Raw genomic sequence first — 15,912 nt, 5'->3', positions numbered from 1 at the left:
GCAGGCCTCTCATCCTGCTCATCTCAGGGATTCCTGGCCCTTGGCTTGCAACCCCAAGCCTGACAGATTATCATGTTCTAGTGGCAGGGGGAGGAACAGGTGCCCTGGGAGGAGACTGGAACAGGGAAAATGCTTCCGATGTGGGCAGGACAAGGAAAATTCAGACTTTCTGTACCATGGGTACCACCTAGGCAGCCTCGTTGCCTGCTGTCACTCCAAGCAGCCGTGGGGGGGGGATTTACAACCCCCCTAACAGTGACATCAGCTACATTATGGTGTCACTTCTGGGGAAAACCTGAAAGTGACATAGGATAGCTGTTAGGGTTACCAGTCTCCGGGTGCTGCCTGGAGATCTCCTGGTATTACAACTGATTCCTGCATGACAGAACTCAGTTCTCCTGGAGAAAATGGCTGCTTTGCAGAGTGTACTCTATGGCAATATACAGGGGTGGCCAAACTGTGGTTTGGGAGTCATGTGTGGCTCTTTCACACATATTTGGTGGCTCTTGAAGCACCCATTGTCCTGTCAACTGACTTGGAGAAGGCATTTAAAATTAAAGTAGCTTTCTTTCCACCTCACTCTCCCTCCTCTTCCTTCTCTCAAACATCTGGCATTCACATCTTAAGGCTCTCAAAAATCTGATGTTTATTCTATGCGGCTCTTGGAGTAAGTTAGTTTGGCCATCCCTGGAATTATATATCAATAAGGTCCTTCCCCTCCCCAGGCTCCACCCCCAAAATCTCCAGGTATTTCACAACTCACAGTTGGCAACTCTAGGAGCTCTAGAAATTTCTGGAAATTCTATGGTTTTTTTTAAAAAACATGGCGTTTCTGGCAATTCCCAGAGCTACTTTACTTCCATTTTTTCTGCAGAAATAATATTGTCACATTGCTGTTATCACTCATTCCTGTTTCCCACCCCCCCAGCCTTCCTGCCAGTTGACAGGCTTGGTATGGCATCCATTGCCACCACAGCTTTGCTATGATTTTCCCTAAAACATCAGAGCAAAGGTGGTTTGGGAAAGATTTCAGGAAAGATGGGGAAACCCTGGGATGTGCACAGAAGCAGCAAGATGCTGTCAGAGAGTGGGTGCAAGGGTACTACCATGTAGCATCCAAGCTGGGATAACCAAGCCACATGTAAGTGATCCAGGGCCCTCATTAGATACTGACTGATTAGAGTCAGTCAGTGTTTTTACATTCAGTTTGATCCAGAGTTTTAGAGTCTTTAAATCGCCTGCCACTGTTCCGCTTTAATTATTTTCCTTTTACATTTAAGCGGTTCAAACTGGGAGGGGGGGGTCTCTGATCAGAGGGCAGCCGGAATACCAGTGCTTAGTTAAATGTATACGATTGCTTGGAAATCATGTCAACACTGCAAAAACAATACAAATTTAAATTACTAGATGAGGCAAGCAATGATATGTAAAAATTTCAAGTGCTGTCAGTTCTCATACAAATACTGCACCTTGTGGTGGCTTTTGAAAGAGTCTTTTAAAACACATGAAAACTTCTACAATACAAGTTTGAAATGCTTGTAGAGAAAAGACCAGATCAAAACTAGTGTGGAGAAAAACGTTGCAGCAGCAGCTCTGAAACTCATCTCAGGGAAACAAATGTAGATGCTTCGGGCAGCAACGATGCAAAACAGTTGTGAGAACATTAGGTAATGTAAAAGGTGAGTTTCCAATGTGGTGATAGAGAGTCACAAACTGTCAGTGTAAAAACACCCATACATCTCAGCCCCTTCCTGATATCAATTTTCTTCAAGTGGTAAAGATGAAGCAAGATGTAAGAGCTGTTAAGGCCTCTGTACTGAAAACAGTCAAATATACATTATACTTATTTTACAAAATTATAGTGATTTTATTTATCTTTACAAACTGAGAACATTACATACACATTTCAAGTTAATAAGAATATTATGGGCGGGTGTGTATAAATATATCTTCACCCACACATCCAACCATGACACAGAAGAGAGAAAGTCCATTGAAACAATTGCATCCAACCACAGCGTGCATAGAGAAGGAACTGGAGGGGCACAAATCCCACTATATATTTCTTAGGTATATCAGGATGAGAGCTGAGGAGTATTTCACCAACATACTTCACATCCTTCACCAACATACTTCACCTTGTTTCTTTGTTGACAGCATCATCTTAAGTGAAAGCCTCCAATAAATACACTATCTTTAGTGAAATGAGAAAATCTAAGCTCATAGAGTTTGTCTCTTGGGTTGTTTTGGGTTTTTTTTGGCTCCTACTTGGTTGCAAAACCTGCCCACTGACCTTCAGACTGAACAATCTGGAAGCCTGACTGGAAGCTTCACAGTTGTGAATGTGGGATTCCCTGAAATACAACCTGCTAGCCCTGTTCTTTTCTACCCCACCTGTGAAGGATCTACAAATGGCCACCACCACCAGCGAAAATGGTGTGACCTTTGTAAGGAAAGTGCCAACTCATCCTAGTGAAGGTTTTTTTTCTGATCTGAGTGCTCAAGGGAGAAAAAAGCATCCCCTATGCTGGAAATGATTCAATGTTAGATTACCTAAGGATTCAGGTGGGGAGATGACTCTTTCCTAGGGAAACTGGCTTTGCCCCAAGGACTACCGACTCCTTGTATCGGTTGGCAGCTAAAGCTTTGACTAAGGTGAGAGCCAATTAGAGGCTGACTGAAGTCCACGCTTCTCTTTTCTCAGATGCCTCCCTGCAGGTTCACTGCATTCCAGTGGATGCAATTTCAACCTCTGATATAATTCCAGAGATGGAATCTGCTGATTTCCTTTGCTCCATCTAACCCAGGAGCAGCCCCTATAATGAATCAAAATGACAGTGTCTAGGAGAATGTGCTCCCCTGATGTCCTTTCTGGACATGATGAAGCACACAACTTTCCCTCCTCTTTCCTTGCTCATTTTGTGCCCTGAGCCCTCCCTCTATGAATACTAGTTTTCATCAGATCCCACCACTTGTGGATGATATGTCTTCTCTGGGGAGAGAAAATTTTGGATCCTCAAACCAGTGAAGCCATTAGCTCTGTTAGGAGATGGACACAGATTATATTCTACTGCACATGGACTAACTCACAGAGATCTAAAGCAGATGGTTCACTTGGGTAATGATACACACACACATCTGCATACACACATCCTAGACACAGAATGCTAACCTGAGGTCTTGCATCTAAATATTAAAAGGTACCTATAAATGCATGTTTATCAACATGCCCCATTCATTAAAAAGCTACGTTGAAGGCACCCAAACAAGAATTTTTGTTCTGCCTTTAAGTAGTTTGAATGTACTAAGTTGAGGAGATGTGCCTCCATCCTAGGATCATTCACTGGGCATTCACATATTTAGTTTTCTGGACAACTGCAAGGAACACAAGTACAAAAGCAGCTTAAAAATAAATACAACAAAATATTTACTACTAAGTACTAAGCAAAAAAAAAATGAGAAAGTTGCACTCTTATGAATAAAGGAAAGGCAGCATAAGCAGATGAAACCACACAAACATACAAATACCGAGTTGCTCGGAGCAGCTGATGCTGATAACTCAGCCTGCAATTCAGTCGTATCTATCAAACATAGGACTGCTCCAAATTAGTTATCTACAAGCACCATAGATTGATTAAAATATAAGTCTGCTAATGGATGACCATGATGGCTGTTTTTCACCCCATATATAAGGGGGAGCTCTGACAGTTCAGATGGCAGACCTTGCCCATCATGGGCAGTTTTAATGGAAATAAAGAAAAATTATTTATGTTGCACTTGCATGCATTTAGCCTCCAGACAGCCTAAACGGACTGTCCACAGGGTCACATGAGAGTCAGTACAAATTCTGGTTTACAGAGCAGGCTGAGGGTTGCCTCTTGGATGCATCTTACACAGTGTGATGTGTGCAATTCTAAATAGATACATAGGCGGATTTGAGCACACTGGTGTGAAATGCACAGAGATGCCAGGAATCATGCTCACACTTGCCCCTTTAGCAAAACACTGCATTGATTCAGTCTTAGGAATGAGTTTCACAAATACAGCAAACAAAATGCCACTCTTAAATATTTGTGTAGGAGCTTTAACTTATGAGTGCAGACACACACAGAGCTTATATACTCATGACAACATGTCATTCTCATATCTACACTACAAAGTTTTAACAATTTTATGCTGGTTCAACACAGCCTCCCCCACAGAATTCTGAGAACTGTGATCTGTGAGAGTAGAGAGAAATCTCTGCTAGAGGTTTCTAGCTCCTGTCAAAGAACTACAGTTCCCAGGATTCCCTGGGCAGAGGGAGAGTGTTACCCCATTTCAAGTTTCTATTGTAGCTATGTCCATAGAACATAAGCAAAAACTGGGCCGCAGATTTTGCTGTCCTGCTTGCATCTGCTGCTCGGTCAATATCTCTCGCCATCTGTCATTATGGGCAAATTATGCAAGTGCTCACATGCCTCTTTAGAAAGAAATATCCACTGACAAACATTTGAGAATCTTCACATTCCTTCACACCATCATTTCCTTCCCACCCATTCCCACCCCCTTCCCCAACTGTTAAAAAACAGGGTGGCAACTCAGCCGTCACTTTTGCTGTCCCCAAGAGTTTGAAACAGAAGTACTAAAGGGGGAAAAGGAAAGTTCTGAAAAGTTAGCAAATACTGTAGTTGGCAAAGGTGTCTTTGTGTTGTTGCCTTTTGTGTTCCCTCTGCTCTTAGTGAAAAGCAGTGAAGCTGGCTCAGCAATTTCAACTCCACACTGCAGCGCTGGGGTGCTCTCTCCTTCAGTCTTGCCTATACCCCAGTTTCCTTCCTGTCGGAGTCTAGGTCAAAGGAGGTGACAAATGGATCTACCCTTTATAACTACCCTAGCTACTGGCCCTGGTCATTCCTTCCCTCCTTTCTTGCCTATCCAGGTCCCCAGGTGAATGGGTTGGCTCCCTCAAAATCACTGTTCCTTTTTAGAGTCTCAAGCCAGTCCCTCATTTGTTGGAGCCCTGTGAGCCATTTTCAACCAACTGATGCAAGGAAGAAGAACAACCATCTGGTTGTTTTTCCTGGATGGAGAAGAAGGTGGGAAGTGGAAACACAGATTGTGCACCCGCTACCACTTGAGGAACTCCCGCACTCGGCTCCATAGCTTAGTGATCCAGAGGTTGGCTCCCAAGTCTGACAGGTACTGGATCTCAGGGGTCAGCATCTTGCGACAAAGGTTGCGATGCTTCTTGTTGATCCTCTTTTTCAGGTTGTAGCCCAGGATAGACTTTTCACCCAGCGGCTGCCATGGCTGCATGGAGGATTCCTGGATGGCATTGGCATCCACAGGGTGTCCCCCATCAATGCAGATGCTCTTCATTTTCTCATTCTCTTCCTGAAGTTTGGCCACATCCCTGGCCATCCGTTCTCGGCCATATACTTCCACCTTGTGCCAAAAGGTAGCGTTGAAGTACTGGTAGAGCTTGGCATCTATGAAGTTCCATGCTGTGGCCTTCTGGTAGAGCTCGTCAGTCAGTTTGGAGACTGTAGAGTCTTTCCGAGCATTCAGCTTGAAGTAGAGCATGTCCTCCAGCTCCCAGCACAACAAGTCCTTCAGGAGCACTAAAGATTCATCAAAGTACTCCAACAGCATGACTAGATGGAAACGTTGGTCAGTCTCATGGATGTACTGGTCAACCAGGGGGTTGTCGGCCTGCATGTTGTTGTCATAGCCCAAGTCAAAGAAAAGAAGATTCTGGAGGTAGTGAGCATTGAACCCATTGGGATCATAATAATGCTTGGGGTCACGCAAGAATTCAGCCAGTTTATCCTCGCCTGACAACTTCCAGGTCAAAGGGATAATGCGTCCAAAATAGTGGAAGGAAGATTCAAAAAGGTAGGCAGGGTCCCGCAGCACTGTCACAAAAATGGTGTCAGCTGGCAACAGTTTACGCACCTCCTCGTACTGAAAGCGCATGTGATTAGAGATGATATTGAAGCACATGCCAGGCTGGTAGTCCTGCACCTGGCTGCGTTCGAAGTAGGATGGATAGTAGAAGTCATTGCGGCCATTAGGAAAGGCAAACTTGAGGCGGTGCTTCTCTCCAAAGCGGAAGAGGATGTTGAGGATGGTGCTGCTGGCTGTCTTGTGGGTTTTCATGAACATGATGTCCATCTTAGGAAGACACTTCTGTCCTGGTGGATTGTGAGTGCTGTTTGCTGAAACAGGAAGTCGGGTTTGGGCACGGTATGAAGAGCATGAGTAAGGGATAGGGATTCTGAGGGGAAAAAAAACATTTGTGAGTAAACAGGATCCTTCCCAGAGATCAGGAGCCATCCTACCATCTTTATCCTACAACATTAGTTGACCAGCAACAATAGTGGGATGGATACATCATAAGCAACAATGCCTTTTTCATAGTACCCAGGGCCAGCGCATAGGAGTAGGCAGGGTAGGTGGCTGCCTAGGGTGCCACCCCACCTGGGTGCACCACGAGGCACCCCTTACTCCCCTTGCCCCTTCCCCGGTGCCACTCGGCCACTGCGCTCTTTGGAGGCTTCCTTAGAAGCACTAAAGATTCATCAAGGTACTCCAACAGCATGACTAGATGGAAACGTTGGTCAGTCTCATGGATGTACTGGTAGTTTTAGCGCCACCCAGCCACTTTCAAGCACAGCGGCTGCTTTCGCCTTGAAAGCGTCCAGGCGCAGCAGGGGGAAAGCGGCGGCGCAGCAGCGCTCTTGTGTGCCACTCGTTGCCCTGCATGATGACATCACTGGTGATGTAATTGTGCCATATGCACATAGCGCCCGCAAAAAAAAGGAGAGGGGTTTGGGGAGGGCGCAACGCGGGGGTCTGCTGGTAGTGGCAGAACCCCTAGCACCGGGTCTGATAGTACCTTCAGCACCTCATGGAAACTATTGTTTGTCTTCAGTCAGAAGAGAAATTCCTAGCACTGCTTAAAGACAGGGCAGGCTTCAGAGAGTGCCAACTCCAATTCAAGAAATATCTGTGGACTTTGGGGGTGGAGCCAGGAGCAAGGTTGTGATAAGCATAATTGAATTCCAAAGGGAGTTCTAGCCATCACAAGGGACCACACACCTTTTAAATGCCTTCCCTTCGTTGGAAATGATGAAGGATAGGGGCACCTTCTTTGGGGGCTCATGGAGTTGGACCCCTTGATCCAATCTTTTTGAAACTTGGAAGGTATTTTGAGGAGAGGCATTGGATTCTATGCTGCAAATTTGGTGCCTCTATCTCAAAAAACAGCCCCCCCCCCCCGGAGCCCCAGATACCAGCAGATCAATTCTCCATTATTCCCTATGGGAATTGGTCTCCATAGGGAATAATGGAGTGTCGAGCAGACATTTCCCTCACCCCCCCCCTCTTTCTGACGACCCTGAAGCAGGGGGAGGGCCTCCAAACTGGGGGATCCCCTGCCCCCACCTGGGGATTGGCAACCCTAAGTGCTGCAGTCAAGCATTCTCCAGGATGTCACAGCCATCCAGGGCCTAACTGGCCCAACAGCAGCATCTTTAAAAAATTTTTTATTTACTTGAGTAATTTTTAATTTGTCTTTCTCCTGCTAAAGACTAAATGTGGTATGGAGTACCTGAGAAGCTCAGAATCAGAACTACAGATTCCACTAGCATGCCCCGCCTCTTCCATTGCGGGGTGCCCTACAGAGAAGCTCTCACTCAAAATGGCATACTCATGCAAATATACAGGCCAGAATGGGCAGAGGTATTACCTCCAGTGCATTACCTCTGCCACTTACCAGACATTATCAAGTCCAGACAGAAAACAATTCCAGTGGTCCTACTCTAATTTCATCAAGGTTTCTCCTTCCATTGTTTTATGAAGAGGAATTTCCTATTTTGCAATAGGATGAGGTGGAAATGAGATGTGGGGTAGAATGGATGTCATCAATTTGGGTGGGGAGTATTGTATCCTCCCTATACCAAAATCCTACTCCCTGCATGTCAAAAGGTATCAGAAATGGAAAGGAGAGCAGGACCTTTTCAGTAGCAGTGAAATTCCCCACATTGACATTTTAAAACTGAAGCCATTTTCCCACTTACCTTACCTCGGAGCGACGTCCCTCTTCACCGCGCTGCGTCTGCGCGGATTTCACATAAACTGCTGCGCAGCACCAGGAAGAGCCGCGTAGTCCCGGGGCTTTCGCGTCACAAATGTAAACTGCTTTTTGGCGGTTTACATTTGCAACGCAAAAGCCCCGGGACTACGCGGCTCTTCCTGGTGCTGCGCAGCAGTTTGTGCGAAATCCGCGCAGACGCAGCGCGGTGAAGAGGGACGTCGCTCCGGGGTAAGGTAAGTGGGAAAACGGCCTGAGTGTTATGTAAAATTTTCCACAGTAAATTTTTCCTCTCCAGGCGCAAACCTGAAGTTTTCTCCTTCTCACTCTGCATTTTTGGAACTCGCTAAAACTGGGAATTCTGGAAAAGTGGGGTAAGATGGAGAAAACCTTGAGCTTGTGATTGGTGAAGAAAAATCTACTGCGGAAAATTTCACATAAAGTGCAGTTTTAAAAATGTCAATGCAGGGAATTTCTCCACTGCAAAAACAGTTTTAACCTTAGCCCTCTCTCTGTTGTGTCAGTTTCTGTTTGCAGACAGAATTTTTTTTACAGCAGGAATCATTCAAATATGCCTTCCTCCCCAACCTGGGGTCATATATGTGATACGGTGCATTCTACCACTTCAGGACACTGTTTTTAATCCCTTCTGCAGAGGACTCATCTGCATGGTGCTCATTTCAAGATGAACAGTCAGTAGTTCAACCCATGACCTTCCATGCATGTATTGTGGCTCCAGCGCCAAGGGGAGGGACTGAGGCAGGCACCCCAGGCAAAATTTCTCCCTACCAACACATTCTAGTTTAATTTACAGTTTCAATTAAAGTAACACACAAGCACACCATTTTCAGAAAAAGTGGAATAAAATGGGCCACAACTTTATTCGTTACAGCTGCAGTAAGCCTTGGCACAGCATGGGGTAAGGATCCCACTCATTGACTGACCCACCTGCCAGTCGATGCTCCGCCGGTCACCTTGGGATGGCAGTTTGGGATTCCACTAGGGTGGAGGCCCAGAGGTGGTCTCCCCTGACACCTGAGTGTGAGGGTAATCCCTCGAACATGCCCCCGGGCTGGGCACATCAGTTGCCCCTCACGCCAAGATCCCATAAGGGGATCCCCATACTCTGGAAGGGGGCACTCAGGCCAATTTTCCAAGAATGGATCCAGCCCCATGCTGATACCGCCAAGTTGTGACAAGAAAATCAAGAAGACAATCCATATGCAACCCCTGAAAAAACACCTAAATAAAGGGCTGGGAAGGTGGGCCAAGCAATGCGATGGCCAAAGAGGGCAGGCGGCGGCAGCACTAGGTCCTAAGTAGCTGTTGGCCATCCCTGCCCTCCGACCAACCCCAGAGACAGCTCACAGGGCCAGCGTCAGGTTGGGGGGGGGGCCTGCTTCTCACACTTGGCCTGCCCCGCCCCCTCCACCTGGCAAAAGGCTGCCTCTCTCTTACCCCTCCCTGCGGTGCCACAAATGGGACCAGGGTGAATCCAAGCCCCTGCTCCTCATAAACACCAGGCTTACTCACTCTGTCATGCTGACTTGCAAGGGTGGGATGGCATAGGAGTACAGCAGCAACATGAAGCTGGTTAAGAGAGTTCCCAAGATGAGTCCCTTACACATGGACTTCCAGTTCTTCCCGTGGTGCAGCATTGCAGTCATCTGCAAATCCCAGAAAAAAGGGTCAATAATTAAATATGGCAGATTGCTAGAGATGGATATCCTGACAGGTGGGGAGAGACAGGGAAGATTCCCCCCTTCATCTGAAACAAAATTATAAAGTCCTTCGACGCTTACCCCTAGCAGAGTCCCCTTATGGAGAATCCAAGCTTCATTCTCAGCTCTTTCCTTTGGCTCATGGGATGTATGCTCTGCTCTTCCAACCCACACACAGACACACACCGTCTTTCTCCTTTTCCTCCCACACTCTGGCTAGCAATATATGAGCAAGAAAGGGCTGATAAAGGCTATAGCACCTGGCTACTGTCAGCAGGTATCCCCAAGAGTCTCCAAGTGGCTGGATGGAAATGATAGCAGCTACTTCCTGAAGCTGCAAGTTTCTGAACAGACACAAGCCACTGCAGTGCAGCACAGTTGTCCTCTGTGTCAGGCCAAGGAGACATGCTACCTGGGGCCTTGCAGTAGCAGAACAGCAGCTCTGAGGAGGCGCACAGAGGGCAGACAGAGCCCCTGGGAGAATCCAGATCAATTCCCAAAGCTTTCTGTTCTGAGAAGAATGTGGACACAGCCCAGAATTCTAAAGTTGTTCTGACCTTCTCTCAGAAGAACACTCTCTCCTCTGTTTAGCCATGCACGCTATCGCTATCCAGTATATTAGTTCCTAAATAAACAGCTCTGTTTCTGTGTACCCTCTCCGCCAATAGCAGCTGTTCTCCATCAGAAATCTTTTTTCCATCTTGGGTATCAAGAATTTGGGAACTAATGCGGGGTCAAGACATGCTGTGCTCAGTTCTGAAAGCCCTGCATTCAAATTCCTCCACAATTAAGCTCTCTGACTGCGCCTATTCTTGCTGCTCTCCTTGTAGGAGATGCACCACTCTTTCTTATCTCTGCTATGTTATCACTTTGAAATACCAGTAAGAATGAGGGAGAAAAGACCTCTCTGTTATTTATTTCACCTTATCCAGAGTAGGAGCTCACAAGAAATGCAGGCAGAAATGGACCCACTGGAAAGGTTTAGACCAAAAAGGTCAGATTTGATTTTTTAATGAAATTTCTGCAGGAAAAAAAGGAGACCCACAAAGACACAGATGCAGACAGGCACATCACTTTTATTGGCCTGCATCATAAAGAAGCAGAGCACCTCATGCATTCTATGGTGGGCCCTGGCTCACAAAAGCTTATGTCACAATAAATCTTGTCATTAACAATAATGTTGGGTGCTTGTAGAGGTCTTTCAAGCATTTCAAGATATGCCATTGTATCTGGAGTTGAACCAGCAGGTGGTGGCTGGAGATCTCCAGGCCACAGTGGAGAAAATGGCCACTTTGGAAGTTGGACTCTATATCATTATGCCCCAAAGCCCACCCTCCTCACGCTCCACTGCCAAAATCTTCAGGTATTTCACAGCCTAGAGCTGGCAACCCTATTCCTAATATTGTAAGCAATGTCATGTTCTTTGTGTGCTTGGTTGGTGTGTTGTTGGAATACTGGTCCTGAATGTGTGGGTTGCGTTGCCAGCCTCCAGGTGGGACTTGGAGATCTCCCATTTTTACAACTGATCTCCAGCTGGCAAAGATCAGCTCCCCTGGAGAAAATGGCTGCTTTGAAGGGTGGTCTCTATGGCATTGTACCATGCTGAGGTCCCTCCCCTCCCCTCCCCTCCCCAAACCCCACCCTCTCCCGGCTCCACCCTGGCAACTGTAGGTGTGGGTTCTAGCCCACCCTCTTCCTTCTGATTTGCTGCTGTTCAGCCTGTTGCTGGCCAAAAGGTGAACTGCACTTTCTTGTCAGCATCCTTCTTAGGATTCAGAGCCACAGCCTCAGTTTGAGCCGGCAGCAACGGATGACAGCATGCGTAGACCCATGTTGAAAAACTGAGTTGGGGCTCTATGTAACGTCGGGAGAAGGAGGCTGATGAAGTGATCAAAACCTTGAGGAGTCCTTTCATAAGTGGTTCCTTCCTTACTTTCTCCACATCATTAGAAGTCGGGCACTGAGGAAAAAAGCGTTCAGCCACAACTGAGTCTACTCAAAGGAAGCCGATTTACAGGGCTACTGAAAGACTGTGTGGGAAAATTCATATGTTGAAAGCTCAGTGTTCCTTAGTTTTGTTTTGTTTAAGTTTCATTTAAGCTTGCATTAAAACGTATTTATACACATTTCTGTGTAAATTTCATTGCATCTGGTGGTTTTTCTGTAATTTCTATTCAGTTTGAACATGGCTGCCTTTATGAGCTGAGTACTGGGAAACTGAAAGGAACGGTTTTTGTAAATATATCATTGTGTGTTCCCTTGTTCCTGCCTGACTTTCACCAATATTTTTCTTTTTTGAAAGAGTTAAAACATTAATTTTCACTACAGCAGTGATGGCAATAATACCTTGTAAAATGCCCCCTTGTAGTTACCTCTATTCCCTTTTAACAGTAGCAGCAACTGCAGAAACCAGTAGATTGGCAAAATTTTCTTAGCCATCATTGAACCTTGTAGAAAGGAACAAGGAAAAGTTGGGTCTTTTCTAAAGGGCATGGCCAGCTGCCTTTCAGTTGCAAATAGCTTCTTGACTAGCAGTTAATTCAATAGGTTTGCCATTTTGCCAATGCTGCCCTGCTGTCCTTGGATTCCTCCCTGCTGTCCCCACACTCTAATCCACTCCTTTCTACTCTCTTAAAATTAATGCCTTTTTGCTATATTAAACACACAGCCACAGGGCTCCTATTAACATTTAAGAAAGACATTTTGTTGCCTAGATTGCCTCCACTTGCAGTCTCCTGCTCCTCTGTTCTCTGGCAGTGATTTGTTCCTGGGTTCTCAACAATGAGAGCAAAATTGCAGGGATGGCTGAAAAGCATGTTGTGATGAAAAGCCTTTTTGCAGGGGAGATTGGAGAGGAGCAACCCCCCGCACCCCCCCCCCCGGCAAATAACAGGCAGGGGAAGGAGAAGTCCATCAATGGCTGTCCAGGCTCACCTCAGCTATCTTCATACAGATACTAATAGATCTAGCTAGAGACAATGAGATGGCCAACCTATTCCTCACTTCTTCCCCCTTCACGCAGGGAACAGAGAGTTTTGGAGGAATGGAATGCTTAGAAAGTCTCCAGGAAGGAGATTCCTGGAGATCTCCAGGAAATGCCTCTTTGACCTGGTGTGACCTGGTCAGTGGGTAGAGTAACAGTAACAGAGATAAAACCTCCTTGCAACAACAAAGCGGTCTTTTTTCCTTGGGTGCTGCATCCAGGAGTGTATACAGACATCTCCACAGACAAGGCAGCCACTGGCCATGGGCTTCTCTCAAGAGCTGGAGTGAGCATTGAGGTAATTGCAACTCAGTAAAGATGTGCAACTTCTGGACGCATCAAACACACACACTTTATCTTAAAGAATTTCAAATAGTACGAATCACTGCTAGTTCCCCAAACAATTGGAACAGATTTTCTTGGCTGTAAATAGTGTAACTGGGTGGGAATTACATTCACCTGAAATTAAACAATCATATTGTAAGGTGACCATCCAATACAATGAAACACATAGCATGCATGACAGGAATTCACTCTAGGGAATATAGATGCGGGGCGGAGGGGGGAACAGATAATGAACTAAGAGTACAGCATAGCCACTTTGACAGATACAGCAATGGGTGCTTCCAAAGTGAGGCAATTTTTTGTTTTCCCCTCATTGCCACAGTAAATACAAGGGCATTCACAGCAGCAATAGCTTTCCATGAAAGTTTTCTCATTCTTTCTCCTTCCAGTTTGCCACTCCCCCTCAGAAGGCTTTTTGCCAGTTTTTTTTCATTAAATTTGTAGACAGGTGTAATTTAGTAAAATGCTATTTTAATAGCTTGTAATTGTTATCTCTCTGGGTTCCTACTCACCGCCCAGCTTCCCCAACGGTTTGGTTTGCAGACTTATGCCCTGCAAACGAACTTATTAAACTAATAAAGTAAATATCTTTGCCCTGGATGGCTGATACTGTGTCATACTGCAGTTATATAGTTTCTTTTTAAGATTCCTGTGCATGCCTTCTTATGATAACTACTGAACATATACACTAGATATGAGAGGCAATAATTCATACTAAAAGCTTGAGTTCATTTAGCCCACTGTTAATTTCTGTGGTTTTTTAAAAAATCTGGTAAATAGCCCACCTCTTCATGTTCACAACTGTGACTACACACAGACGACACACACTTAGGATTTGGTACATCCTAAGTAGTATGTGTAAATACTATAATAAATACTATTCAGTGTGACATCACCAGGCCCCCAACCTTATAACCCGGAAAAGCTGCCTGATACTGAATCAAAGTGAAAGTCCATCAGTCAGTACTGTTCACTAGGACTGGCAGTGGCCCTCTGGACTCTCAGGCAGATGCCTTAACCACCACTTACTACCTAGCTTTTTCAGCTGGAAAAGTTAAGGATTGAATTTGGGACCTTCTGCACACAAATGCTCTGTCGTCGTGCCCATCAATGTGTCAAACAAGTCTCAGCATTAAGCATGATGGGGAGGTGGCCACCAACCTATGCACACAACAATGCACACACCCACACCCCAGTGCACTCATGCCCCCCACCCAAGTATTCTGGCTATGAGCCTGGTTAAATACCTTTCTTGCTCTATGTCACCCTCTGTACAATCACATTCCTTTGCAGTTAAAAATCACATTGCAGTTGAGTCTATCTAAGCAGGGGGTTTGCAGCAGTTTTTAGCCTCTGGACAAGCTGTCAGCAAAGGGTTCATTGAAGTCTCAAAATAAACAGGCTTGTCTTTGTTAAAAACTAAGTTTGTCTTTATTGATAACTACAATGTTGCGCTCTGCATGGATTCATTGGAACTGATAACAAATGGCTCGAACCATTGGCATTTATGAATATACTTCAAAGGATTTAGGCTTTAAACTATTTCCCATAACAAACGACAGTCTGTCCCCGCAAGTAACACTTTCACATGCCCGCTTATCTTTTACAGTTGATGGTAACATCCCCCCGCCTTGTGATGTCCTTGCTTGGCTCTGGAGGCGCCAGGGAGGCTAGCTGAGCATTTTGCACTTCAAAGGCCTTGCTGGCTGTTGGAACCTTGGTAACATCCATTCTCACACCCCTCTCTTTACTATGCAGGGCACCTGGATTAGTAGCTCAGGAATTGAGTAAGCATTCATGTTAGTACGCAGTAAATAATAAATTCAGAAAGCATAAGTAACTTCAATGAAACATAGCCTGACACAAGCAGGGTTTTAAAAGAAGTAAGTTTCAAGGAGTGGGTGTGGCAGCCCTTATGATCAGCAGCAGCTTTGGCTTCTCAGGTAGGCCCAAGTTTGCATTTATAAGAGTTGCCAGGGTACCCAGACCTAACTCAAATTCCCAACAGCCACATAGCAGCCTATGGGGAATGGCTTTCAGAAATAAAGGAGAGTCTAAATGGGCTTGGAATTCTGATCCACATAGGATTGCCAACCACCAGGTGTTGGCTGGAGCTCCCGCTATTACAGCTAATCTCCAGGTGACAGAGATTAGTTCACTTGGAGAAAATGACCTCTTTGGAAGGGAGACTCTATGGTATTATACTTTGTTGGTGTTAAAGGTGCCAGTGGACTCAAACTCAGTTCTCACATCTGTTAACTGTTTTATTATCTGTAAAAAAAAAAAAAACCATTGCCACTACTCTGAACTTTGTACATTGCTCAGAAACTGTTTTGTATTTTGCCCTGGGTCAGAGACCCATGAATTTATCAAACAAAGTTATCTGTAATGCCATAGTTTTGTAAATTTCAGTACAATGTTACTCATTAATGAGGCAGAAACAAGAGACCTGTAAGTGGACATCCAGGGAAACTTATACAATGTCCCCCTAAAGCTTTTCTGTATTGCCTTTTAAAGTGGCCAAATTTGTGACCATTGGTTTGTCCTTTGCACATGATATGTATATTTGCAGATCTTAAAGTGACTATTCTAAAAGCGAATTTCAAAAACAAGACACAGCAGGATACCTCTGAGATACCACTATAACCACTGGCCAACTCCCACCTTTTCCTGGGCATTGTTTGGGGGGGGGGGGTGCTCCTTAAATTTATGGGGAGGGAGCTTATCCATAAATCCATAGGAAGTGATACTAGAGGCCCCTCCCTGTGATGTCACTGGCTCCTCCCTAT

General features: G+C 45.4%; 1 protein-coding gene across 1 annotated transcript; it reads right to left on the bottom strand.

Moving 5' to 3' along the window:
- Positions 1-4,566: 4,566 nt before the first annotated feature.
- Positions 4,567-9,801, bottom strand: GAL3ST1 (galactose-3-O-sulfotransferase 1). The gene is made up of 2 exons (XM_060250075.1): positions 9,608-9,801; positions 4,567-6,256 (listed from the first exon to the last, which is right to left on the bottom strand). Exons 1-2 carry the CDS (start codon positions 9,739-9,741, stop codon positions 5,107-5,109), a joined length of 1,284 nt encoding a protein of 427 aa, XP_060106058.1. The 5' UTR covers positions 9,742-9,801; the 3' UTR covers positions 4,567-5,106.
- Between the last annotated feature and the right edge of the window lie 6,111 nt (positions 9,802-15,912).

Source organism: Heteronotia binoei, chromosome 11, assembly GCF_032191835.1.
Source record: "Heteronotia binoei isolate CCM8104 ecotype False Entrance Well chromosome 11, APGP_CSIRO_Hbin_v1, whole genome shotgun sequence".
In the NCBI taxonomy this organism is placed as follows: Eukaryota; Metazoa; Chordata; class Lepidosauria; order Squamata; family Gekkonidae; genus Heteronotia; species Heteronotia binoei.
The sequence above is the reverse complement of the archived record's forward strand: the minus strand, read 5'-3'. Positions and strand labels throughout refer to the sequence as shown.

Coding starts and splice junctions, on each gene's coding strand:
- GAL3ST1 (XM_060250075.1), bottom strand. CDS start 9,741: ATGACTGCAATGCTGCACCACGGGAAGAACTGGAAGTCCATGTGTAAG. Junction 6,257..9,607: donor TTGCAAGTCAGCATGACAGA/GTGAGTAAGCCT, acceptor TTTTCCCCTCAG/AATCCCTATCCCTTACTCAT.